The sequence below is a fragment of the Xenopus laevis genome, chromosome 5S, assembly GCF_017654675.1.
Source record: "Xenopus laevis strain J_2021 chromosome 5S, Xenopus_laevis_v10.1, whole genome shotgun sequence".
NCBI lineage: Eukaryota > Metazoa > Chordata > Amphibia > Anura > Pipidae > Xenopus > Xenopus laevis.
The window spans coordinates 21,654,958-21,682,662 of record NC_054380.1 but is presented as its reverse complement, the minus strand read 5'-3'; the positions used below and the strand labels follow the sequence as shown (position 1 = coordinate 21,682,662).

The window sequence follows — 27,705 nt, the reverse complement described above, 5'->3', positions numbered from 1 at the left end:
TTCCGCCAGAAAAGGCAGCAAGTGGCAGAGGGAGTAACATTATTCTAAGGCTTTAATTTTTTATCAGAAGGAAAGCGTCCGTCCTTAGAATGTTATAGATCATCAGCGCTAATTGTTTAAGAGATAAGTCTCAAGCTACTGTCATTTCATCTCAGCACAAATAAAAGAGTCTGATGTACACATTTCCTGCACACAAACAAACGTCTGTGCTCTGCTGTATAATACGATGATCCTCAATAGTCTATAGCTGAACGGTAATGGAAAATAAAAGGGTCTTTTGAAAGAACAAGGAAAGGTTGGCGTATTTGTCTGGGGAGTGCTGCCATCTTTCTTGATTTCCCAACTACAGTATATACTTTTCATGGGCAGGGCACATCCGAAGTAAAGTCTGTCTAGTGAAATGGAGTATATGTGGCCACCACCAGTGATAAAGGGGCCCCACTCTACTAAGTAAGGAGGGCTCTCCACCAAGGCAGCACCAACTATTAGCTTGGTCACCTGGACCCTTGGGTGGTAGGCTCTGCCAACAAGTTAAATGATCTATAGACATCTGGTCTCCATCGAGCACCACGGATCGATCGGCTTCCGGCTTCTTCATTCCCATGGGTGTGCATGACCAGTAGAGCGAAAAGCTGGAGTTTAACAAAGAAGTCGACAATTTTGTTCTACTGCACATGCGTCTTCCCCGGGAAATTTGAAGAAAGAAAAAGAAGAAGGAAGCTGATTGCTCTGTGGTGCTCACTGGAAGAACCCCCGGACCGGTGCAGTTTTCTGCTGATAGGAGCACCAGCCCAGGGTTTGAGGTAAGTACATACAAACAATTGGGGTGCCTAACTTTTGGCACCACCAAGTAAATAGGCCTTTCCTTCTCCTTTCAGTGCCCATAAGTAAGGCAAAACTAGTGTAGTGCATTTCACTCAACCTGGGGACAATATAACAAAGGCTACGTGCCTAATTCACTCTAACCATACCCCATCATCCCAGAAACCATGACCCTACCAAAACCTCCCCACAATTCCCTACCCTTTTGTGATCCACAAACCACATTTTACACTTTCCCTCTGTACGCCCCTTAAAGGTGGCCATAAGAACACAAAGCCTCCAATATTGCTCAAGGAATACATGGGAAAGTATCCAGGAGTGACACATTTTATTGCCTTTTGTAGGAGGAGACCCTGCGTGTGCTTGATCCCTACTAAATGTAACGCGGTAATTATGAACATTGCAAACCTATGATTGACCGCAAATGCTGTCCTAGCTCCGAGAATTGTAAGGCTCTGATTGGCTACACTATAGAAACATTAAAGGACTCAACAAAAATTTCAAAGTACAGGCCAAAAGTACACAAGTTTATATTCAAATAACATGTATAAAAAAAGCCTTCTTCGTTTCACGCCATAGTCTTAGCATAGGGAACGTATGGAACATTTTAGGTATGAGACAAAGTAAATGAATACAACAACTTACCTTCACCTGAGGACCCGGACAGATCGATGATAACATATACTTTTCCTTCAGGCTCCAAATCAATCTGATGAAGAAAAAACAACATGATATTCAGATTGTTACAGATAAATCTGCCTTTAAATAGCCTTCTGGAAATATAAAAGTCTCTAATGGGGGGAATCTAATAAAAAGTTCTGGAAACCCATAGCAACCAATCAGTTTTTGCTTTCAAACAAGTGGCCAATTAATACTGCCTGCTGATTGGACGCTATAGGCAACTAAAAACACACCCCTTACAAAACAGCAATAAAGTTTTCAAGGTAATAAAGGACAACTCAAACCAGAAAATGAAAATGTTAGATATGCATCAAGTCAAGATAATGTCTTTTATTTTGTATGTTTCTTTGTCCCAAGTCATGGGTACACCTGAAAATAACCGACTTGAGAATGAATTGGGGGAATTTATCAATTATTTATCAAAATCTGAATTTTTTCTGATGTTTTTAATAAAAAAAAGTCTGACCAAACTAGAATCCAGAATATACCCTTATTTATCATTAAAAATCTGATCGGGAAAAACCGAAACTTTTTCAGATTGTCGCACGAAACCAAAACCACGAATTTTACATTTGTTGCACAAAAACGGAGATTTTTGGGATTTGATTTTTTTGTGGAATCAGCAGAAAAGACCAAAATATATGGATTATCGTATGAAACCCAGCGCAGACCATAAACTCTTCAAAATGCAAATAGGACAGGTTGAAGATGGAATATTTTCAGATTCGGAATCTTTGCATCCTCCGGATATAATAAATCTTGAAAGAAATTTGACTTTTTTTTCCCACTAAAAATTTGGATTTTATAGTTAAAAAAAACTCACTTTTTTGCATTCAGACTTTAATAAATAACCCCCTGGATGTCATTTGATGAGCAGATTATAGTATTAACACAATACAATAAAGTCACCTACAAATAATTTCTGCACTTGCAATAATCTGGCCCTAAAACTGAAGCAAATGAATGTCCCACTATGATTAATGCCTCTTAAAATTTCCTTATACAAGGGATGATCCCAGAAGATCCTGGAGACCTTATGAATAATGGCAAGAAATCCACGTCCGACATTCAAATGTACCTTTTTAAACACATTTAGAAATAGTTGTCCTTTAATGTGACAGCCTAATTCTTTTTTACGAAGTGTATTTTTAGACTGGCTTCTGTGCTGTTGCCTGGCAACCGATACAACAAGTCTCTTAAGGACCGACATAGACAGTTTGACATGCTGGTGGCCAACACTTGCCTCCAACATAATCATGTTCCAGTGTGGCTGCCTGATTAGACATGTCATTAGTGAGCCTATGCATATTAACCGGCCAGCATTCCAATGAGATCATGGCTCATGAAGACTTCCAGAGCTGCCGGCACTTGCAGCCCAGACTATTCCAAAAAGGCCGTGGAACTGACAACTTTACTGAATGTTCCAAGCGCAGCTGTAACGTGTAGGACACACATGATTATTACTGTGGATAGATCTGCCCGATAATTCACGGTTGGCCATAGATGTTCTCTGTCAAGTTTATGGAATTGTCTCAATGCCCAGGATAGCTCTAAAATTTTAATTATAATTACGTTCCTAAAGAATTATGTTGCTAGACAATTCAGGGCATCATCTATAAACGGATAGATCTTTGTCAACGGAGAACCAAGCGATCAACTCAAGGTGAGAAGCAATGCTGGTCATAAATGGGGCATGGAAGGTTGTTCCACACTTTGGGAAAAGACTGCTACTTTATGAACAACTCAATCAGTCTTTTGGGATCGGACACAAGGGTAAAATGTGTGAAATACTTGCACGATGATAGAGTAGATTCCAGGGTCCTGTTAGAAGACCCAAAAGGTAGTATCTGCAATTCCTCGAAGGCTGGTGTCTGTGGGGGCTAGTAGAAAGATCTACTGATGTGAGTTTTTGCAAAATCAAATCATCTAAAACCTACAGGTACAGGATTGTGCAATTTGAGCTAATTGTTGGGGAAAACCTGCAGCTAATATCAGCTTTGTATAAAACTTGCAGCCCCTTTGACCTTCCAACAAGTGTTACTAAAACTAACAATGCCCTTAAAATAGGAGCAGCAAATTCTGCAATTGGTGGGGGCACAGGAATGCTTGTCAGACACCCCCCCAGGGTACATCTGGCCATAGCTGAAAATGTTGCAGAGGACCAAGGACAGGGCCTAAAATGTTATGCCACTTTTGGGAGAAATTTGGGTCCTAGCATAACTGGGTTAGCTACAATTGAGAAGTAGAACAGACACATAGCTGGCATACTTTAGTCAGCGACATGTTGACCTCATATTCAGAAAAAAGCCAGCAGCACACCGAATCTAGTTGTAGTTGTGTTCAAAGACCCATATGCAAAAAGGCAACGTTTCGAGCCTACCAACCGAATGGAGGATACAGTGTATAAAACTCAAGACACCATCCTGTATAATATATATATATATATATATATATATATATATATATATATATATATATATATATATATATATATATATATATTTTTTTTTTCCTTCTATGTATTTGCAGGTTAAAAACATTGAAAATCGAACTCTATTTCCAGTGGAGGAACCCTGAATTTTGCTAATGGAGCTGAAGTGTGAACTTTCTAATGCTCTGACTGGGCACCAGTTGGTCTAGGTCTCCAAAGTTCTAGTGAACATAATTGAGACAAATTGGTTAAGACTTTTGTGGGTATGTGATGATGTTGGTTCTCTCCCATGCTACAGGTTGGTTCTAGTGGGGTTGGCATAAAAACGTTCTAATTGGTCCAAAGTCCATCTTTCTCTGTGGTCCTTCCCTCCCTGTTCCCAACAATGGCAGCCCTTAACTCTTGTCGTAAGAAGGTTCTAGAACCAGTCCAGCTCTGTGAAGATAGATAATGCGCCCACCATTTACAGATGTAGAATGCCAAAACCCTTCTAAACGGCTTTATTTGCTGAACAAATTCATTTTAGCATATGGTTAGACCACTTGGTGTACAGTGCCTTGAGGGTGTATAGGTGTTTTGATATTATGAATTATTCTACAAAACTACTAAAATAAATCCCATATGAATCCCATATGCATACACAGACATATCTAGAAGACACCTGTCCAGAACCTGAGCCAAGATGTTTTGCTGAACATTCATATAAAATAAAGTGACAGATTCTATGTAACAAGGGTATATTTAGTCTAAAACACTTCCCAGACCTGTTAGGGCTATCAATTATCAGCTTTGGAAATAAACTTGCAAGAAAACATGATTTGAATGTGAAATGCCAGACAAGTCTCACTTTCAAGGAGAATCGAGGAGGTGATTTCAGGTTTTTAGCCAGTGTCAGACTGGCCCACTGGGATACCAGGAAAACTCCCGGTGAGCCCAGGTTTCAGTGGCCCTCATGCTGCTAAACATTTGGCTTATTTCATTGACATTCCCCTTTTCTATGAGAACAAAGAGGTGAAATAGATTAAATAATAGATATATAATTTGTAAAGAAAAAACACTAGGAGAATAGAGGCCGAGTGAGGAGAGGAAGAATAATAATGCTGAGAATGGGCCCCTGATCTAAAGTTTTCAGGTGGGCCCCTGTTGTCCCAGTCCGACACTGTTTTTAGCAGGCTGTGTGCCATCAGGGGTAAGTGGCCTAGAAGGGGCAATGACTGTATTTAGTTTCAACTGAACCCTTCAAAAAGTGGATGGCTTAGTACCAGGTCCTGCTGTGACTTCTACCCTTGGGTCCCATCCTGCAGTCAGGACTTTTCATAATCAATAGACATCAACTAGGGTGTTAAAGATACACTATAGACATTTTTTGAGACCGTCTTTTACATAACGTTTTAGGAGTAATTCAGATAAAACAAATCCAGTGTTAGTTTTTTATTACCCTAACAACATGGCTTTAGTTTACACCTCTTATATTGTTATATGGTTCCTAGTAAGACTTTACTTTGATGTCCAACTGCCAGGCAACAGTGTCAGACTGGCCCACTGGGTCACCAGGAAGACTCCCAGTGGGCCCAGGTGTCAGTAGCCCTCACATTTGGCCTATTTCATGGCTATTCCCTAATTATATGAGAACAAAAAAGACTAAATAGATGGAAAAATACATTATAGTATGTAAAGAAAAGAGACTAGGAGAATAGAGGTTGAGTGAGGAGAGAAAGAATAATAGTACTGAGAGTGGACATCTGGTTTTGGGTGGGCCCCTGGTCTAAGGTTTTTGGGTGGGCCCCTGGTGTCCCAGTCTGACACTGCCAGGCGATATAGGAAGAACCAAGAGAATATCAACCCAACATTCACTGATGCCTAAGCAGCTCAACAGCAAATATACAGAGCCACACACACTCAAGATTAATGCAGTTGGGGGGCTTAAAACATTTATCGATTCACCAAAAATATCAATGTTTTGGGGGGGTACACCCTCCCTTCATCAGGATGACATCCTGACGAAGGGAGGATATACCTCCTGAAAACGTTGATACTGCGTATATTTGCTGTTGCTACAAAACAGGAGTGTGGTGGATCCCTTACAAACAGTATAACACAGTGCCTAAGTTGCTTACCCACCACAAATTTGTATTGAATTCTAGTAAATCCTTCATTGGCTCCACATTGAAACAACCCTAATTTATTTTATGGATCACAGTGCAAATGGGCCATCCAGATGATTAAAGGCTGAAATTCAGGCCGCGGGATTCATCAAAGCAGAAAGATGTTCCGAGGCGAGTATTTTGGATAAAATAAATTAAAATGCAGCATTGTAAAGGCCACCAATTCTGTTCTTTGGGTGTGTTATGGAAGGAGTGAAAAAGGGAGGGGGAACCAGAGTTAAATAAAACCGCTCACATCGGTATCTCGGTGCCATAATAATGGAAGAAAAGGTTTGCGCTGAATGACGATGTGGGAGGAATTAATTGGATAAAACGAATTGTTCTACAAGAGATACCCAACAAGTACAAGGAACCTACAGTCCTGGGCTTCAAAACTGGAATTGTACAGAAAGGAAATCAAAAAATAAAACATCTCACTCAGGAGGCTATATGCAAAAATTCTTCTACTTTTTATCATTAAAGGAGAACTAAACCCTGAAAATGAATGTGGCTAAAATGCCATATTTTTTATACTGAATTTATTGCACCAGCCTAAAGTTTCAGCTTGTCAATAGCAGCAATGATCCAGGACTTCAGACTTGTCACAGGGGGTCACCATCTTGGAAAGTGTCAGTGGGCTCTGAGCAGCTGTTGAGAAGCTAAGCTTAGGGGTCTCCACTAATGATGGGTGAATTTCTCCCGTTTAATTCACTGAAAAATTTGCAAATTTCCCATGAAATTTGCAAAAGGCGGAAAATTTGAGTAACTCGAAAATTGACGCCCACATCAATTTTGACGATTGTGCCTATTTAGATGATGGCGTTAAAGTCAATGGCCATCCGAATAGTGTTTATGCATGCCAGTTTTGACACTAACAACTTTTCCAACGCACATCCAATTTTTTTTTAAATTTGTCTCGCTGCAAATTCGTGCGAGGCAAATTTATTCGCCCTTCACTAGTCGTCACAAATTATCAAGCAGAAAATGAGGTTGGTCTGTAATATAAGCTGATGCTACAGGGCTGATTATTAAAATTTTATGCTAATTGCACTGGTTTCTGTGCTGCCATGCAGTACTTATCTGTATTAATTACTAATCAGCCTTATATTGTGACATTTCTATTCTAAGTGTACTGTATATTGTGAGTGGGTCTCTAAGCTCAGTAAGTGACAGCAGCACAGAGCATGTGCAGTGAATCAGCAGAAAAGAAGATGGGGAGCTACTGGAGCATCTTTGGAGATACAGATCTTTACTGCTAAACGGCTGTGGTTGCCTTGGGCTGGAACATTTCTAGCTACTTCTTTAGTTAAGCTTTAGTTCGCCTTTAAATTAAAAGGGAATGTTCATCAAACATGAAACTTTTAGGGACCTATATAGAATATTCTTTTTTCTTAACTTTGTTACCTGTGATGTTGCAAAGTAGAAAAATTCCTTAAGGCATCATTTACTAAGCCTTGATGTATTCACCCGATTTAATCCTTTTTATCCTGCTTTGTGTTCCTTCAAAACATTGTACATGGAGTAGGCACTATATGTAGGCTGCCATGTGTTGTGGGGTTTTTATACGTGGACATTGTCAGACTGGGCAGTTCGGTGCCTACTGGGGCTGACAACTCATGGACCTACACACATACGCTGTGCCGACCGCCCAAGTCATTGAGGTCCTTCACACACCGACGACATTACCGCCCCCCCCCCAGAACGTACCTTGAATTTTTCTTTTGCATCCACAATTGGGGAGGCCAGGGTGGAGTGCCTTTAGTCGCAGATTAGGAGTAGGTCTGGGTCAGCAGGGTCAACCAGGTTTTTCCCCAGTGTACCACAGTCTTAGTCTGACCCTGTTTATGGACCTGGCATTCCATGACCCTGTTTATGGATTCTGGCAACTTGTGTGTTTTATACATGGAACTGGCACTTTATTTATACTGCAGTGTTGTCTAACAGGTACTATGCCTGAAACTGCAACAGCATTAACCCTGCCATGTGTTCTAGGGTATTATCCATAAAATAAGCCCTGGAATCTGGGTAGTAAATGTCTTTAATTAAATGTAGAAGCCACCGTCTATGTGCAAACTTTTAATCAGAGTCTAATATTATATGAATTTTACAGTTTGAAACAAAGGAGAAGTGATCAGTGGTGGCCGCACTAAAATATAACATTTGGCCATGCCCTCAGGACAATATTTTTCTCATCAAAGGATACATTTTTGGCTACACCTTAAAAAGGCTATAGTGGTACTGGTTCAATTAAAATATAAATAAGAAACAGTGGTCTTTTGGCTCAAGATGACTCGAAGGGAAAACCAAAAGCAAATGCAGTCACATTATTAGACCAGATACAAAAGAAGAAGCAGAAAGAGAGACATATTTCAGCCCATCTATAAATTCAAATAACCCTTTCAGTCCCAAGAACTTTTGATGGCACGAAGCCCCGGGTTTCCAGTAAACATGTGATATGGCATGGGCCAAAAAGGAATCTGGAACCATAGAACTGGTAAAACTTGATAGAATGACTGGGAAAGGGGGAGAAATTGTAATTGTGAAATGTGTAATTGCCTAAAGAGGCTCAGTTTGCAATTTAAGGGGGAAATTCACAAAAGGGCAAAGTGGCCGTTGCTAACGAAAAATTTGTCAGAAACCCAATCCGCAGGGACATCATCAATTTACGTAGAGGACAATTTCCTGGCGAAAGATTACATCACTAACGAAGTTTCACGCCCTTTTGCGAATTCTTGCTCAGGCGAACGATCGTTACTCCGAAAATTCACTAAAGAGCGCTAGAGTTTCCTTTGCCAGCTTAGACCTGGAGAACTGATCAGACGAAGCTAAGTCCTCCTCAATCTTATGTCAGTGACATCATATCCTGTGTGCGGAAAGTCATAAAAACTTTAAAAAAAAAACCTCTGGCGTTTTTTTCATTTTTTAAAAGTGTTTAAAAAGTTATATTTGTTTTAATATTTTTCCAACCATTTGAGAGGCAGGACACATTTGTTTTAGGATGGGCTCATGTCTAGGGCATTAGAGGATCTCATTTGTCTTTATTTTGCTCCCTTATATAAGTGGCCACTTCAAGCATTTGCAGCAACATATAATAATAAAGACATATATACGACCTATATGTACCCGCCCTATTCAAATTCACCCAAGTGTACTAACAAAGTTTTGATGAATAAAGCGGCTCATACCTTCCAACATTTTGGAAATAAATAGAGGGACAAAAATGTTGCTTCGCTAAGCGGCAACATTTTTTGACCAGGCCCATTTTTTGGAGACCCCCCTAATTACCATGTTCATTTTACAAAATTTGGCAGGTTATGAAAGTTTGAACATATTTCTGTGCTTTTTTTCAGTTATTACAGTTTTGCTAATGAAGGTGAATTGCCCTTTAAGCTGTGAGTCTAACTTTTCCCAGGGGACCAGTTATATTATATTGTTACAATTACTTATTTGCTTATATAGGGCTAACATGGCGACAGGCTGCTGTACAGGCCCCTCATGGGAATTACAAATCACAGCTATTTTCCTAATATTTACATGAGACTAATTTTACTTTATATGGACGACAGAACAATGAATACATGATATAAAACTTCTAAGGAACTGCTTGTTGCTCTCACTCTTTGGTGTCAGTTGTTTGTGACCTTCTGTCCAACAAGGAGTTACTATGAAGATGTGGCTTTGGGGAGGGTTGGAGGAGCAGTGATGTATAAGCCCCACTTCCTAAACTGCAAACCCTTATTCTACTAACGGTTATGTGCTCTATTTTGTCTATTGTATGTTCCTTTGAACAGGCCCTCGTTTAAAGTAACACTGCTCTGAAATTTGTTCTCTGCAGAAATAGGCTTAGGACAAGGGATTACGTAATTATCGTGTAATTTTATGGTTTTGCTTTGTGCAGCTGATTGGAAAAACAAAAAAGTTGAGCTTTTCATAGAGCGTTTCATTTATGATCTCTCTTGGCTGGCTAAGCCCCTCCCAGCAATGGCAGAACAATCCTCTAGGACAGGGATCCCCCAATCTTTTGAACTTGTGAGCAATATTCAGAAGAAAAAGGAGTAGGGGAGCAACAAAAGCATGAAAAATATTGTTGGGGTGCCAAATATGTACTGTGATTGGCCATTTGGTAGCCCCTATGTGGATTGTCAAACTACATTGAGGCTCTGTTTGGCAGTGCACCTGGTTTTTATACAAACAAAACTTGCCATAGAATTTTTTTAGTGGGGAGGGTGGTAGGAAGGATATATAATGGATTATGTACCCCCTACTATAATTTATAAAGATATTTTGTCAACGAGGAGTTATGTGACCATAGAAAAGCACAAGACCGAAGGGCGAGTGCTTTTATACAGGTCACAGAACTCCAAGGTGACTTCTAATATCTTTATAAATTTCAGTAGGGGGTACATTATGCATTATAATCTATATTTTATGTGAAATATCGGGAGGGGGGTGGGGTCGTCGGAGGGGTCGGCGTCCAATTCTGGTCAATCTGAACACGATTCGGCGGCCAGAGACCCCTGTTATAAACAGCACGTTCTGACGTCAGAACGCGCTGTTTATAAGAATATAATTTATAGTCTGGTCCCATAGGGAAAAGACCAGAATGTAGAATATATATATATATATATATATATATATATATATATATATATATATATATATATATATATATATATATATATATATATATACTCTACATTCTGGTCTTTTCCCTATGGGACCAGACTATATATATTGATAATGAGTTGAGTGCAGAGGAATTTGTATATATATATATATATATATATATATACTTGCAAATATATATAATTGCAATTGTAGCACACCCTTGAGTGTACTTTTGCTGTGTATTAAGGCTGTGTGTGACCAGGCTAAAACTGCTTGTAGTGTGCCCTGGACCCCCAGTGTACCCGTGCAACTCCCTGCAACTCCCGGTACCTGGTGTAGATCAATGCAGCAGGATATTCAGCCAGACAATTTCTTTGCAGTAAACTATAACTTGTTTATTAACAGAGAACAGTGGCAAGGTTGTAGTTCACAAGCACTTCGATGTTCACAGTAATCATAGAGTAGCTTCAAACAGTAGTATTCCCTCCAGGGGGCAAGGTGCAACAGACGGGCTAATATTCAATAGATATCAAAGGTACAGCAACAATAGACTTGGGGAATAGTTACCACTCTCACTGGGCACTATCCCTCTGGTGAAACACTTAGGCAAGGGTTTCTCAGCCTGAGGTCTTGTATCTTGGCACCAGACTTGATCCTCACCTCACCCACTGTATTCAGCCTGGGGTCTTGGGTCTTGGTATCCTATCTGGTCCTCAACTCACCCACTGTAGTCCCTGCACTAGTGGTTCAAATACCACGGGGTCCTAACCCCACTATTTCTCCTCGTTGGAGCCACATCTGCTCACTAGCTACCCTGTGCTGACTTTCACTCCTAGAGCGACTATTACTGTAATACTATCCCTATCTCACGCTTCACTAACTTTTCCGGCAGACCTGGACCTGTAGTACCTCACACTGAGGCAAAGTCCCAGGACAGACCCAGACCGCATGGTGCTAAACCCTTTTATTTTGACAAACAGTGCCATCTAGTGGACAATCTCCATGAACTTATTTGGACCCAGCAAGGGACATAGCTGCCTTTAGTTAACTAAAGGACCCTTAGGTGTCCAAATACTAAAGAGGAATGCCTGAGATAAATACACCCAAATCTCAGGGTCTCTACACAATTATATATATAATACACAAAAGCCATGAATAACCTGTAAATTATATCCTTATAAATGGTGAGTTCTGATGTCATCAGTTATAAACGGTGAGTTCTGATGTCATTTCTGTCACATGACTCATTGAAATTTGTGTATTATAATTAATTAAGTACCCCCAGTTGCAAAATATTAGAATATTATAAGTTACCTCGGAGCTCGGCTTTATATGGTTTTTATATGGTCATGAAACTCCTAGGTAACTTATAATATCCTTATATTTTACAAGAGGGGGCACTTTATTCACTATATAATTGCAAATTGTCTCAGCACATCACTCTCTACAACCCCTTTAAACTTAAGCTTTAAGTTTGGATCTAAAATGACTGAAGCCCTTGACGCTAGCGTTGTACAACTGCCTTGCTATACAATTCTCTATAATTCTCTCCCTCCCCACACTCCCCGGCCCAAGGTACCATGAGCTTTACTCTGGGAACATCTGGTGGGTCAGTGTGGGCCCTTCCCTGCCTTGAATAGCAAGCGACAGACAAAATAGATTAGATGATCAGATGTAAAACATGATTAAATGATTAGATTGCTGCCATTACATTTATTGGAATATTAATTTATTCCAAATGTAATTCCCCATGATATGATTGGATGAGCTATCCATGGCTAAGGCAGAGTGATATCATTGCATTGTGATTTATCTTAAAAATATTTGTTATACTGATGCTAAAAACAGAGGACATGTAGTCCCTAAATAACAGCCTTCCTTCAGAGCTGGACCCATCCCTAGATATATGATTTCCTTTTTCTCTGTAATAATAAAACAGTAGCTTGTACTTGATCCCAACTAAGATATAATTAATCCTTGGAAGCAAAACCAGCCTATTGGATTTATTTAACGTTTACATGATTTTCTAGTAGTCTTAAGGTATGAAGATCCAAATTACAGAAAGATCTGTTATCCAGAAAGCCCCAGGTCCTGAGTGTTCTGGATAACAGGTCCCGAGCATACCTGTACATACTATATTGCCTTCATAGTCACCCCACCATAGTGTTCCAAGATTATCGACACCGTGCACCCCAAATTCAGTTCTTCAGACTGGGCTCTCCCATCCATTTGGGTTCCCAATCAGAACCAGCGCTTAAGTGTGGGACCCCCTGTGGGTTATGAGTAGGAGGCCAGCCATCCGCCCTCCCTCTCACATGTACAAGCATCCGGCTTCTGATTTGAAATAATGTTGGTGAGTGCTGCCTGTTGTGCGGCTTTGTTGATTCTAGGTTCGTTCTAACAGCTTAACCACAAACTACTGCTGAAAAAATTAAGGGGGGAGTATTGCCGTCAAACACACAGTGTTATACCAACCTTACCATATATACAGTATATACACGCACATTGGTTAAATACTTCCCCTAGTATAGAACAGCCTTACCATATATGAAAAAAAAAACTGGACGCCCGCAGACTTTTAATGGGCCAGCGGCAAATTTTTGCCGAAATGAAAAGGGTCAAATTCACCCATCAAACACCCTCTAATTATGACACTCAAGATGCTGTCTAGTTAAAGGGATACTGTCATGGGAATTTCTTTTTTTCAAAATGAATCAGTTAATAGCGCTGCTCCAGCAGAATTCTGCACTGAAATCCATTTCTCAAAAGAGCAAACAGATTTTTTTATATTCAATTTTGAAATCTGACATGGGGCTAGACATTTTGTGAGTTTCCCAGCTGCCCCAAGTCATGTGACTTGTGCTCTGATAAACTTCAATCACTCTTTACTGCTGTACTGCAAGTTGGAGTGATATCACCCCCTCCCTTTTCCCCCCCAGCAGCCAAACAAAAGAAAAATGGGAAGGTAACCAGATAGCAGCTCCCTAACACAAGATAACAGCTGCCTGGTAGATCTAAGAACAACACTCAATAGTAAAAACCCATGTCCCACTGAGACACATTCAGTTACATTGAGAAGGAAAAACAGCAGCCTGCCAGAAAGCATTTCTCTCCTAAAGTGCAGGCACTAGTCACATGACCAGGGGCAGCTGGGAAATTGACACAATGTCTAGCCCCATGTCAGATTTCAAAATTGAATATAAAAAAATCTGTTTGCTCTTTTGAGAAATGGATTTCAATGCAGAAGTCTGCTGGAGTAGCACTATTAACTGATGTGTTTTGAAAAAACATGTTTTCCGATGACAGGATCCCTTTAAGGTTCAACCAAGAAAAGATTTACTGTGAGTTTTCAGTTTAATTGTTAATTTTCCAGTTCATCATTTCTGATATTCAAACTGCAGCCTGGTTGCTAGAGTAATTAAAGGAAAACTATGCCCCTCAAACAATGTAGGTCTCTATAAAGATAAATTGCATTAAACAGCTCATATGTAAAACCCTGCTTCATGTAAATAAACCATTTTCATAATAATATACTTTTTTAGTAGTATGTGCCATTGGGTAATCATAAATAGAAAATTGCCATTTAAAAAAAAATAAAGTCAGCCCCCTGGGATCTTAGGATTCACTGTGCACACAAACATACCAAACAAACTATACTTGTTAGGTCACATAAGACAATTGACAGACAGAATTTTGTCTTTTGCTTCCACACTTCTTCCTGTTACTTTAAGAGCTGCAGTATTTCTGGTCAGGTGATCTCTGAGGCAGCACACAGACCATTACGAAATGGTGGTTCAAGGCAAGAGATGTAAAAGGTCATTATTTACTTAAATATATATCGGTATCACAAGATTCTTTAATATGCCACTTAATTTGATATAAACTATCTGGTGCTCAAGTATTCATTTTGGGGGTATAGTTTTCCTTTAAGACCTTGCATTTTGTTAAACTCCAAGTCTGGTAGCTGCCAAACCAAAAATGTAAACATTTATAAGGAAAATAAAAAACTGCCAACATCCCAATGAAAAGATACTTTTAAAAGAGAACTAAACCCTAAAAATGAATATGGCTAAAAATGCCATATTTTATATACTGAACTTATTGCACCAGCCTAAAGTTTCAGCTTGTCAATAGCAGCAATGATCCAGGACTTCAAACTTGTCACAGGGGGTCACCATCTTGGAAAGTGTCTGTGACACTCACATGCTCAGTGGGCTCTGAGCAGCTGTTGAGAAGCTAAGCTTAGGGGTCGTCACTAATAATCCAGCAGAAAATGAGATTGGTCTGTAATATAAGATGATGCTACAGGGCTGATTATTAAATTCTGATGCTAATTGCTCTGGTTTCTGTGCTGCCATGTAGTAATTATCTGTATTAATTAATAATCAGCCTTATATTGTGACATTTATATTCTATGTGTACTGTATATTGTGAGTGGGTCCCTAAGCTCAGTAAGTGTCAGCAGCACAGAGCATGTGCAGTGAATCAGCAGAAAATAAGATGGTGAGCTACTGGGGCATCTTTGAAGACACAGATCTTTACTGCTAAAGGGCTGTGGTTGCCTTGGGCTGGTACAGAAGCACAACACATAGGGGCACATTTACTACTGGTCGAATATCGAGGGTATCGACAGTACTTAGACTATTGAATGGTCGAATAGTTGAACGATTTTTAGTTCGAATCGTTCGATTCAAAGTCGCAGTCGCCAATGGTCGAAATAGCCAAAAAGACATTCCAAATTCAAAGTTTTTTTTCCTTATAATCCTTCACTCGACCTAAGTAAATGTGCCCCCTAATGTACAAAATTTCTAGCTACTTCTTTGGTTAAGCTTTAGTTCTCCTTTAATATCTTGGAATAAAAAGAAAATAAATAATGAATGTAAATTGCAAAAGTTCTTAGAATAGCACTTTCATCAATATTATATTCACTTGTTTTGAAGGATTAACTATCCTTTAAGGTGAACAACCTCTTTAACTGTAGCTAGATCAGCAGAATATTCAAGGTGGTTTCTAACAATTGAGAATGAATTCCAAGCAGCTAAAATTCTTAGTAATACTGGTCAGTTCTTCTGAAAGGCTGCAGCTTTTTGGGGTTCAAGCCTCTCTTGGTGTCAATCAGGATCCCCCTTCCTGCAGGTTTACACATAGATGGAAAACATTCTAATAACTTTTAGTATGATGGAGAGAATGACATTTGGAGACAAATTTGCAATTGGTTTTCATTTGTTATTATTTGTGTTTTTTTTTTAGTTGTTTAGATTTTTATTCAGCAGCTCTCCAGTTCAAGGTAATTTGAATCTAGTTGCTAGGATTCAAATTAGCCTAGCAACTATGCATTGACTTGAATAAGAGACTGGAATATGAATAGGAGAGCTCTGAAAGGAAAGATGAGTAATAAAAAGTAGCAATAACAATACATTTGTAGCCTAACAGAGCATTTTTTTTTTTTTTTTTGATGGGGTCAGCCCCCCTCAACAACCTCAGTGACTGCATTAGGCCAACTCCACAGTTCAGCAAGCGCTACCCTATGAAGATCCAGCCAGACAGGTTCACAAGAAAGTGACTCGTTGAGTTCATCATGGAAACCATGAAATCCCAGAGCTCCATCAGTCATGGAGAACACCTGGAACAGCTTAAATATAAATCCTGGATGAAATCTCCTGGTGCAATGTGTTATAGTTCAGCTAACTCCTTCGTTTTGTTCTTCGGCAATCATCATGGCCTCAAAAAAAAAAAGGCAAAGCAGAGCAGCGAAAGGAGCCAAGACTGCCTGGCCCATTGAAGATCTGCCACATTAATCACAATGACTTTGTGTGAAGCCCTAATTGCTCTTGTCACAAAATGTTCAACCGTAATTTATAAGGCTGAAGTAATGAAGACAATGATTTAGCAGCAAGGGTGACCTTGACTGCTGTAACAAGAGCCAAGGCCAGCAAACTGGGGGGAATAAAACAAATCTGTGCAATGGTTGCGTTATACGGCACAGTGTGATTTTTGGCTGCACTCCATCTCTGATTCCCCGGCCCCATCCACTGAGTTACTTTCAAACTTGCAGCACTAGACTTGTTTCTGCCGAGAAGCCTATGTATTTTCTGTTGGGTGCAGGTCAGGTTTGTAGACTCTGGACATCCATTCTATAAGGCAGTGATCCCCAACCAGTGGCTCTGGTACAACATGTTGTGCATCAATCCATTGGATGTTGCTCCCAGTGGTCTCAAAGCAGCTGCTTATTTTTGAATTCCAGGCTTGAAGGCAAAATTTAGTTGCATAAAACCAGGTGTACTGCCAAAGATAGGATCCTGTAGGCTGCCAGTCCAAACAGGGGATACCAATAGCCAATCACAGCCCCTATTTGGTACCTACCAGTAACTTTTTGCATGATTGTGTTGCTCACCAACTTTATTTAACATTTTAATGTGGCTCATGGGTTAAAACGGTTCGGGATCCCTGCTATAAGGTCTCTTGAACTTGACAATGGCTATGAAGACCGTAAAAAACATCAGACAAGCCCTTAATGAGGCAAGTAAGTCAAATATTTACCTATTCTAGACCAAAAGATTTACATCTCTTTCCTTGACCAAGTTTAGCCCACCCCTTCACCTATTTAGCCTCATTTATTTAGTACCAACACAGCCATTATTGGTCAGCTCCACCTGTTCTATAGAACTTGCTCCCCTGACAGTCTAAACAACAGAAACTCTCACCCAAACAAGTACCTTCATAGGGGACCCAAAGGGATAATTTTACCTACTGCTCAGGAAATCCCTGGTTTCCAGTTGGACGGAGGTTTCCCAGTGAGTCCAATGGTTTGTAGATAACTATTTTTCCTGGTTGATATAAGATGGAGCAAATGGCTTATCCTAGTACCAAGGGTGGATGTGATGGGAAACCTGGAGAAGAAGGCCCCAAAGGCAATCTTTGAACTATATGGTTGTCCCCCACCTTTAAGGCAGTGGCGTAGCTATAACAGAAGCAGACCTTTTGGCTGCGGGGGGCCTGAACTGCAGGGTCCACTCCCTCTATAGCTGAAATGAATAACCCCTCCCTCTCCAGACACTCTCTTACCTGCAGCAGGGTTTTTATGTTTTTTATTGAAAACTTAAACAACAAAATATGAACATAATTTACACTAACATTACAATAACACTGTATTACACCAAAATCCCCGATACAGGGGAAGAAGGCATCTGGGAGACCCCAGATTTGGGATTGCATTGGGGGCTCGGCACACTGTAGTTATGCCACTGCTTAGAGAAGACGGGAAGCAGAGACCTTGTGAACGAGGCAGAGGTAGTGGCAGTCAGCTCTGTCATAGTCATCTCATAGAAGTTGGCAGGGTCAGACTGGAACAATGGGACCCCCCAGGACTGGAACATGAAGGACCCTCCAGGCAGTCACTGGGGGCCTCCTCCCGGCTTCCCTGAGTGAACGTCGGTGTGGCGCGCAAGTTTTTCTTTAAGGGCCGCCCGATAGAGCAGGTCTGGTCCTGCGGAGGCCCATGTGTTCCGGGGCCCACCGGGTTTTTTCCCAGTGTCCCGCCAGTCCGACATGGGAATTGGCAACTTTTCATGCGGAAAAAGATGTAAAGCTGCATTGATATGTAGTAAAAATTCCATTAACGCTTCTGAATATATTATACCACCCAAGCCATTCTGTTACTGCACCGTGCACCTTGGTTGAACCTCCCGAATGAGAACTGCTTAGTCACTTCTGCTTAGTCTCCGAGACTCAACATAAATTTACTTACTAAAGAGATGTCCCCATAGTCTCAAGTCATGATCAGTAGGAGCAACTGTGACTGGTATATAGTGGGAGTCTGGCCAAGTATGAAGCTGATTTTATTGGACGGATGAGCTAATGATGTGCAGCAGGTATCAGTCATAAACACAAGCTGCTCCTTATTAGCGAGACCCCTATTATTTGCATGACTAACACCCACTAACCTATTCGCCTTCAGCGGTTGTTGAACTACTCCCAGCATCTTGACAGTCTTTTGAAGGGATAACATTGTTCCAATTTAATGCAAAAGCCCTTTATACCCTTAAAGCTATCAACTGCAAACAATTGGCCATACTCTTTATATTGACTTTAGGATGCCGTCCAGCCAACCTACCCCAAAAGTAACATAAACCTAATTAGCACACAATTAAGGCATTATCTCTGCTGTGTCACCTAGAGGCCTTCTGAGAGCCCCAGTCTGTCGTGAGCAATTAACAGACGTGGCTGGTGTTGAACCGTTACAGTACAGCATCAAACATGGCTGAGATTAATGCATTGAGGCAAGGTGTCAATCATTTCTCTTCTGTTAGCAATTATGGCACCCGTTAATAGCATTCAAATAGGGGAGAAATGTGTCAGACAGGGGGACGTAGCTCGTTTGTGTCACCAACTCAAGCAAATCTATTTATATTTTGTATAAACGAAAGCTGTCAAAGAGAAGAAGTCTAGGATATATGAGAAACTGAGGAAAATGTCTATAGAAATATGCAGGGGGTTATTTATCAAAATCCGAAAACATCTCACTATTTTCTGAAAGGTACTCCGACCGAATCCACACAGGTTTTTTTCCTTTCATTTATCAATAAATTTTTCCAAAATTTTCAGGAAAAAAACATGAAAAAATTCATGAAAAAAATTAAATCATGCGAAAACTGCAAAATTTTTGGATTATTGCACAAAACATACCGCTGATCAGAATATCTCCGGGACTTCTCCCATTGACTTCTACATGAACTCGGCAGGACTGAGTTGGACTACTTTTTTATTCAGACTTTTAACAAAATTCCGAAAAAATTAAGTTTTTTTTCCCATCAAAAATTAGGATTTTAGAGTAAAATAAAAACTAAAATTTTGGCATTCGGACTTTATTAAATAATCCCCATAATGTTTATATCTGCAGGAAGGTCTATTGAAACTGCCCCCCCCCCCCCCCAGGATACAGTCAGAAAAGTACAAGGTGGTTTTTGAATTATCTGATTAAAATAGAGTCGACGGGAAACCGTCTTCCTGATAATGGGTTCCCAGATAACAGATTCCATACTTTTGTTGTTATAAAGTAATCCTTCAAGATGTTAAGAGGGCCCTGCCCAAAGGAGCTTGCGATGTAGAAATTGTGGTGTTTATACAAATGGCCTGTAGATGTCACTGTGCTCAAGACTTATACTGTGTATACTTTCTATACAGCTTGTATTGTTAGAGTTGCTTACTGTTGTGTAATGGCTGCATGAGCCTGCTAATAAAGCACTGTTATACTCTACTCATCCTCGGCTACCAAAACATAACAAATTGCGACAAGATGTCTCTTCTACCTCTGCAGCAGCCTGTACCTTTTTTCCCAAACCCTGGTGAGCCTACCATACCTATTACTGTACAGATTTTATCGGCTCATGAACACTGAGAAATTAACAAATGAAAAATATGCGTCGAGGGAACTCGGCAACAAGGGGAAATGATTTGTTAGTCAAAATGCTGAACGTTATGAGAGTAGAAGAAACAAAGCCAGTGACATAACAGAATGTGTGTGTTTTGTATAATCCTAATTTGCATGGCCTCTGTGAGTTGTTGTCTCACATCTTGATCAGAATGAAAGATAATGTTGAAGATATTTACATTTGTGGTAATTTACCAAATATGCTTTGTGTTGTCTCTCCCAGGTCGTTCTGTTCCCACACTGTGTGTAGAGTAAAGTTACAATAAGGCTTCTTATCCTCCTTGTAAATCATTTATCCCAAGTTTGATCCCACCCCCCCTCAAATACTTTCATCGGCGATAGTTAAAGGGAGTCATCTAGTAGAAGAAATGTGATGGAACACAAGGACCACTGAAGCAGAGGAGCATGGATGTTCAGGTAGAAAAGTCTAAATAGGCTAAGATACCCAACTTGCTCTCTTCTATGCACCTTGAGTAGAGTGGGTGCTCCTGTCACAAGTACCAGGAGTAAAGGTAGGGTTACCACCTTTTTCAAATGGGAACTGCAGGCAGGGGGCGTGGAGGGTGACGTTCGGGGCGGGGCAGGGCAATTGGCTGATCGCCATGCCATTAAGTTTAATATCCTGTCCGGATTTCCTAATTTCCAAATCAGGACAGGACATTGAAGTGAATGACATGGAGATCGCCACGTCATCAGTTCCACCCCGATGTCATCTGTCCCGGCCCCTACATCACTCACTCCGCCCCCCCAACCTCATATAGTCCATCCCTCAACATCACCACTCCCCCATCACCCGGCCAGCCCCCTGCCCATTTCCCCCAAAGAAAAAATGGTGGCGACCCTTCCTGCCCCTGTCATCTGCCCCATTCCGGACATTGACGTTAAAGGCCAGTTTTGGCAGGGCTGTCTAGGTGAATACTGGAGAGGTGGTAACCATAAGTAAAGGGGGCCTTAAATGGGCAGATTTCGTTGTGATTTTAGCACAATCCGATAAATGGAGTGCGCACAATTGTATCCAAAATCGTCCCAACAGTCGAACGGGCAGGTTTAAAAAATTTTTGCAGTGAAACTATGAAATTGATCAGTGGGTGGGACAATCAGATAATCATTGTTAAACGATTGTTAACTGCGCAATGCCTTTTGTGAAAGTAAAAAAAGGACTAGGAATGCACCGAATTTAGAATTCGGTTTGATATTTGCCAGTATTTAGCCTTTTTCCGCAGTATCCGAAAACCGTTCCGAATCCTTAAAATCAAGTCACTTTTCATCACGCTAACATGGAAGAGCTTCTGATGAAGTAAAAGGGAGCCTTGAAACGCGTTAAGCGGGCAGCCCTTATGGGAGACATACTGCTGCCATTTTTAATGGATATGTAATAAATTGTGAACTTTTTAACTTTGAACTTTGGCTTCTACGGTGCTCCTTTTTTTTGCACAAGCTCGAACATGGAAGTAAGAAGATTTTTCCCTTCTTTACCCTGATATATACATGTACAAATTGGGATTCGGTTTGGGATTCAGCCGAATCCCCAAAAAAGTGGATTCACGGCATCCCTAAAAGGGACAGACAGCAATTGGTTAATAGATGTGAAAGTGTTTCAGTTCATTTAACTATTGAACACTCTTCCTTTATATCCACTATTTAGGGTTTAGCCAATAAGTCTGAGACTCACAAAATTAATACATACCTCCCAACATTTAAAAAACGTAAAAAGGAATAAAAACCTGAGCTGTGTGCAGTGCGTCTACATTTTTTAGTCACGTCCATTTTATGGCCACACCCCTTAATTACTATGTCCATTTTGCAAAATTTGGCAGGTTATGAAAGTTTGAACACATTTCTGGGAGTTTTAGTGCAATGATTTCTGTGTTATAACAGTTTTGCTAATGAAAGTGAATTGCCCTTTAAATGGTTCTCCCAAGAGACCTGCTTATCTTAGTTACAATTGTTTCTTTGATTATCTTAAATTGTTACAAAAGTATCCAAGTGCAGCTGCTGGCTGTTCTGGGCTCTCTGTTAAAAAGCCTCTTATTTTATTTACGTTTCAGAAAGTTTGTATCTTTTTCTGGCGTCAGTGCATGAGATCAAAGAGAAAGTCTGGACATTTCCATAAGAAACCCGGAACTGCGGGCTGAGCTGTCAAAATCGGGACTGTCCTGCAGAAACTGGGACAGTTGGGAGGTTTCTACTCGGTATGGGGGCCCCAAATATTGACAAGGCCCAGTGCAGTGCCAGGTTACTGTCCTATAATTTGCAACAACCAGTGCTAGTGAATCACCATTTTCAAGTGTGATAATTGTTACAAATGTCTGTATCCCTATGTACAGCGGCTTTCTAGAATCGTATGTTCTGCCCGTGTGTCACATCCACGGCAAAATGAAACTAATGGGGTGAGGGATTATCAGTAACAGAAAGCCTTTGGCAAAAACCTGACATAAAGGATTTTTGCTCTGTTGAGATTTGGTCTTTCTGACAGAAGCCACAAACCTCGCAACCGGCACACAGACTTGGGTCACAGGGAGTGTAGAGAAACAACACAACTATTTGTATTTGACATTACTGGGTGCAATGATCTCACACTGAAGCAAACCTGTCCTGTTTTATATCCTGACTGCAGGGCACGTATGCCGAAAATTTTACATATGAGGGGTGAATTAATAAACGTGAAACTTATAGTGATGGGTGAATAAATTAGCAAGGCGCGAATTAGCATTCCACCGCCGGTGAATAAATTCGTGAAACTGCAGCGAAAGGCCAAAAAAATTTGGACGGGCGTCGAAAAAGTCGCTCGCGTCAAAACCATCATGCGGCAGCACTATTTGGACGCCTGTTGACTTTAACCGTGGTGTCAAAATTGATGCGGGTGTCAAAATTCACGTTTCGATAATTTTTCGCAGTTTAGTGAATTTCGCGGGAAATTAGAGAATTTTTCAGGGAAGCAAAACCGGGAGAAATTCGCCCATCACTAGAAACGAAAGGATATTTTTAAATACATGTATGGGACCTGTTATCCAGAATGCTCGGGACCCAATAGGCTGGTTTTGCTTCCAATAAGGATTAATTATATCTTAGTTGGGATCAAGTACAAGTTACTGTTTTATTATTACAGAGAAATAGGAAATCATTTTTTTTTAAAAAATTTGGATTATTTTGATTGTAATGGAGTCTATGGGAGACAACCTTTTCTTAATTTGGAGCTTTCTGGAAAACGGGTTTCCGGGTAATGGATCCATATATTATTATAAACTTCTGTGCATATTGTGAATATTTTCTATATGAGGGGTGAGTTAATAAAGGGAAACTCAAGGATATTTTTAAATATGTTAATAGATTGTTTCTTATGATTATTATAAACTTCTGTGCATTGCATATTTTCACAGATCTCGAACTAAAAACTCACCATGGCATAGGTCCCAGGCAGTTTCCTATTGTGCGATTTGCAAATAAAGGAAAGACGAGCTCAGCGGTGCAAAAGGAAAAACCATTCACTGAACAAACTTTGTAAATGACCCCCGCCACTCTGCGTTTGAGTTACACCACGTCTTTGGTGGCGGAGAAAATATTTGCAAAACTGTTTTCAAAATTTGCAAATTTAAATGACTGTCAACACTTTAAATCGTTCACAACAGCCTTGCACAGTGGCTTTGCTCACACATCTCATACGAGTTGTGGCCAATGAGAACTCTCAAGAAAAAAAAAGTCATGGCTGCCCCCATAGCTACACAGCCACTTATATAAAATATAGTAGTACTTATCTGTTATCTACTGTGTATGCTGTGCTTGAATGGCTGCCCCCCATGGCTACATAGCAGCTTGTTTATATAAACTATAGTAGTACTTATCTGTTATCTACTGTGTATCCTGTGCTTGAATGGCTGCCCCCATGGCTACACAGCAGCTTGTTTATATAAACTATAGTAGTACTTATTTGTTATCTACTGTGTATCCTGTGCTTGAATGGCTGCCCCCATGGCTACACAGCAGCTTGTTTATATAAACTATAGTAGTACTTATCTGTTATCTACTGTGTATCCTGTGCTTGAATGGCTGCCCCCATGGCTACACAGCAGCTTGTTTATATAAACTATAGTAGTACTTATCTGTTATCTACTGTGTATCCTGTTCTTGAATGGCTGCCCCCATGGCTACACAGCAGCTTGTTTATATAAACTATAATAGTACTTATCTGTTATCTACTGTGTATCCTGTGCTTGAATGGCTGCCCCCCCCATGGCTACACAGCAGCTTGTTTACATAAACTATAGTAGTACTTATCTGTTATCTACTGTGTATTCTGTGCTTGAATGGCTGCCCCCATGGCTACACAGCAGCTTGTTTATATAAACTATAGTAGTACTTATCTGTTATCTACTGTGTATCCTGTGCTTGAATGGCTGCCCCCATGGCTACACAGCAGCTTGTTTATATAAACTATAGTAGTACTTATCTGTTATCTACTGTATATCCTGTGCTTGAATGGCTGCCCCCATGGCTACACAGCAACTTGTTTATATAAACTATAGTAGAGTCTCTGAAGAAAACACACCAGGTCATTATATTTTCATTCTTTCAAAATACTTTCCTTTTTGGGTGTTACTGGTCCTTTAATTCTACTTTAAAAGGATCACTTTTGCTTAGGAGGTGCAGCACTTTCACTTATGCAAATCCATATAAATACAAAACATCCCTAGGGTACTCCAGTTTATAGAAGTTATCATGTAATATACTTCTGAAGCTGCAACCAAGTTGCCCTTCAAAGTGATCAGAAATGGGGGGCATAACCATAGAGGAAGCAAACTCTCAAGCATATGGGGAGAGTTAACACCCCAAACCTTTCCTTCCCCCTAGGCTCATACTAAATGAAGAGACACTCATATATGTTACAGAGAAGAGCTCTGGCGTAAGCTGAGTGCCATCAGTGTCAGACTGGGATGCCAGGGGCCCACCAGAAAACCTTAGACCATGAGCCCACTTTCCAAACTATTATTCCTCCTCTCCTCACTCAACCTCTTTATTCTCCTAGTCTTTTATATCTACTTACTATAGTCTTCCATTATTAAGCCCCATAAAGAAACAGGTAATGACCATAAAATAGACCAAATGGCTAGAAACAAGAGAGCCCACAGACACCTGGGCCCACAAGAGTTTTCTTGGTATCCCAAGGGGCCAGTCCAACACTGAGTGCCATAATCGACTGCCTCTACTGACACTTGTTGGTGTTAAAGTGCCGTCAGCCTGTCAGGCGTTTGGAGGAGAATTTATTGGCGTTGCCTCTCTCGTGGCCCCAGCCTTAAACGCAGCCAGATAAGTGAAATCACCAAGACTGAGCTGGAAAATACAATAAGCTGACAAAACAGTTCAAAAATGTGTATCATCTTACTTTTGGCAACAAATATGTAAAATATTCTTCTCTCCCCCCCCCACCTCTCATGTATTCCAGATGGTTTTACTTTCTTTTTCTACATCAACAGAGATCTGGGAAGCCTTGCGCTCCTGTCTGCCCAATGTGTGGATGAATCTGAGCTCTGACATCAAGAGCGCTCACCCACGCCGAGAGCGAGGAGAAGGATCGGCCATGTGTGTGGAACATGCGTGTCATGCCAAGTCACATGTACCCTCCTTGTCTGAAACAGAAGTGCCAGTCCTGGGAATCAATTCAGTTATAGCCTATTAATCTTTGGGCTGGGCAGCTCTGCTCCCAGTACCCTGTATGTTTTACATCTATTTACTGACATATAGGGGCAAAACATCTACCCAAAGGAAGCCTTGCAACAGCCAAATTATCAGGGAACATTTTCAGAATGTATCATTAATAGGGTTGCCACCTGGACATTATTTTCACTGGCCTAGCCAATAAAAGTATTACAGTACTACAGTTTTACCGTAATTTGTAATTGCCAATTAATCCTTCCCCAGCCTGCCTCCGAACCTCCCCTTTCTGCCTGCCTTAGCTGCTATACGTGCCTAATGCCCATCAGATTCTGCTCTTCATGACAGACTCTGCCCCTTCTACATCATGACCCCATCCCTTTGATGGCATGACTTGCCCCCTTATACATACCTCCCAACTGTCCCTTTTTCGGAGGGAAAGTCCCTCTTTTGACAGCTCAACCCGCAGTCCCTCATTTGTACTGGAAAGTCCCTCTTTTCTATGCACTGAACAGCCAGAAAAAGAAACAAAGTTTCTCACTTAATTGGCTTTTAGCAGAGAGCCCAGAACAGCTAACAGGTGCAAATAAGATACTTTGTAACAATTTTGAGACACAAAAACACAGTTTAGATAAGGTTTAGATAACCTGCCAAATTTTGTAAAACAAACATGGTAATTAGGGGGTGTGGCCACAGAAAGGGGCATGGTCAAAAAAATTGCGTGCCGCCTGTCATTTGTTTTAATAGAAACAGCCTGTTACTTCCTGGATCATACCACTAGTTCTCACAACAGGGAGAGAATTCCTTTACTCCCCAATTTGATTTCCATTCAAAACAAAATAGATTCCTGATTAAAAAAAAAAAAGAAGGCTAGAAAATTTGCTGAAATAAGATATATGACAACATGCTGGGGGAAAATAATGATGTGCAGGGAAAGTTGGTCCGTAGGACAAACAGCAGAATAGTCTGGAAAAGCAAATACAAGTGCCAGAAATTCCACAGAAATCACTGAGATATTTCGCTCCCTCTCGCTGTAAGTTTTAAGTATTTCATACATTCTTAACTCTCAAACTCATTACCCCAGTCTTTCTAGCTCTTTTAAAGGGGCAGTCCTACCCCCTTTTTTTCAACATTTGCCCCATATAAAGAGGCCTAAAGCTGAACAGTTTATGTTTTAATTAAGAAATATTTGGAGGGGGGGTTGTTATTTTTTCCACTAAAAAGGACATAGACTGAAATTTAAACTACTTTCACTTCCCAGCTTCCTGGGCCACTGTTTGGAGAGGAGAAGGTAGTATAATACTAGTCTATAGATATGCCCTCTGTGTAATGAGCTTAGGGTTGCCACCTTTTGAAATGGTGGAGACCAGCCAGTGGCGGGCCATGACGTAGATGGGAGTGTCTGTGATGTCATCGGTTGATCGCCGTGTCAATCAAGGGAATCCTGCCCGGTTTTCCTTATTTGGAAAACAGGGCAGGAAGTTTTGAACCGGGCAGCCCTTCAAAATACCAGGCTGTCCAGGTCAAAACCGGACAGGTGGCAACCATGTTCTTTATCACGAGCCTGATACATGCTACAACTTGGGGAAGGAAAAGGGTTGCCACCCATTTGGTTTTGACCCGTACAGCCCGGATTTCATAGGGGCTGCCTAGGTCAAGACATGCAGGGGGCGGAGTGGTGACATCACAGGGGCAGGTCGGTGATGCAACAGGGTGGTGACAAGAGATGTCACTGGGTGGGGCTATGACATGATTGGCTGATTGCCATATAAATCAAGGGGATCCTGCCTGGTTTTCCTTATTTGGAAAACCGGGCAGGATACCCTTGATTTATATATATATCCGCCCCCTGCACGGATTGTGGGCCAAAGAAAGGTGGCAACCCTAGGAAGGTAACGGTTTCATTTGAGCCTATTACCTTCAACAAATCACCCTGTATA

At 40.7% G+C, this 27,705-nt stretch overlaps 1 protein-coding gene across 2 annotated transcripts in view; it reads right to left on the bottom strand.

Annotated features, from left to right (window-relative positions):
- The window catches only part of LOC108717735 (protein kinase C epsilon type), a 210,869-nt gene that overhangs the window by 127,605 nt on the left and 55,559 nt on the right, over positions 1-27,705 (bottom strand). For both annotated transcript variants that reach the window (XM_041564282.1, XM_041564283.1), the window contains exon 2: positions 1,468-1,531. In XM_041564282.1, coding sequence (XP_041420216.1) covers positions 1,468-1,531 — 64 coding nt within the window. The remainder of the gene's footprint in view (positions 1-1,467; positions 1,532-27,705) is intronic.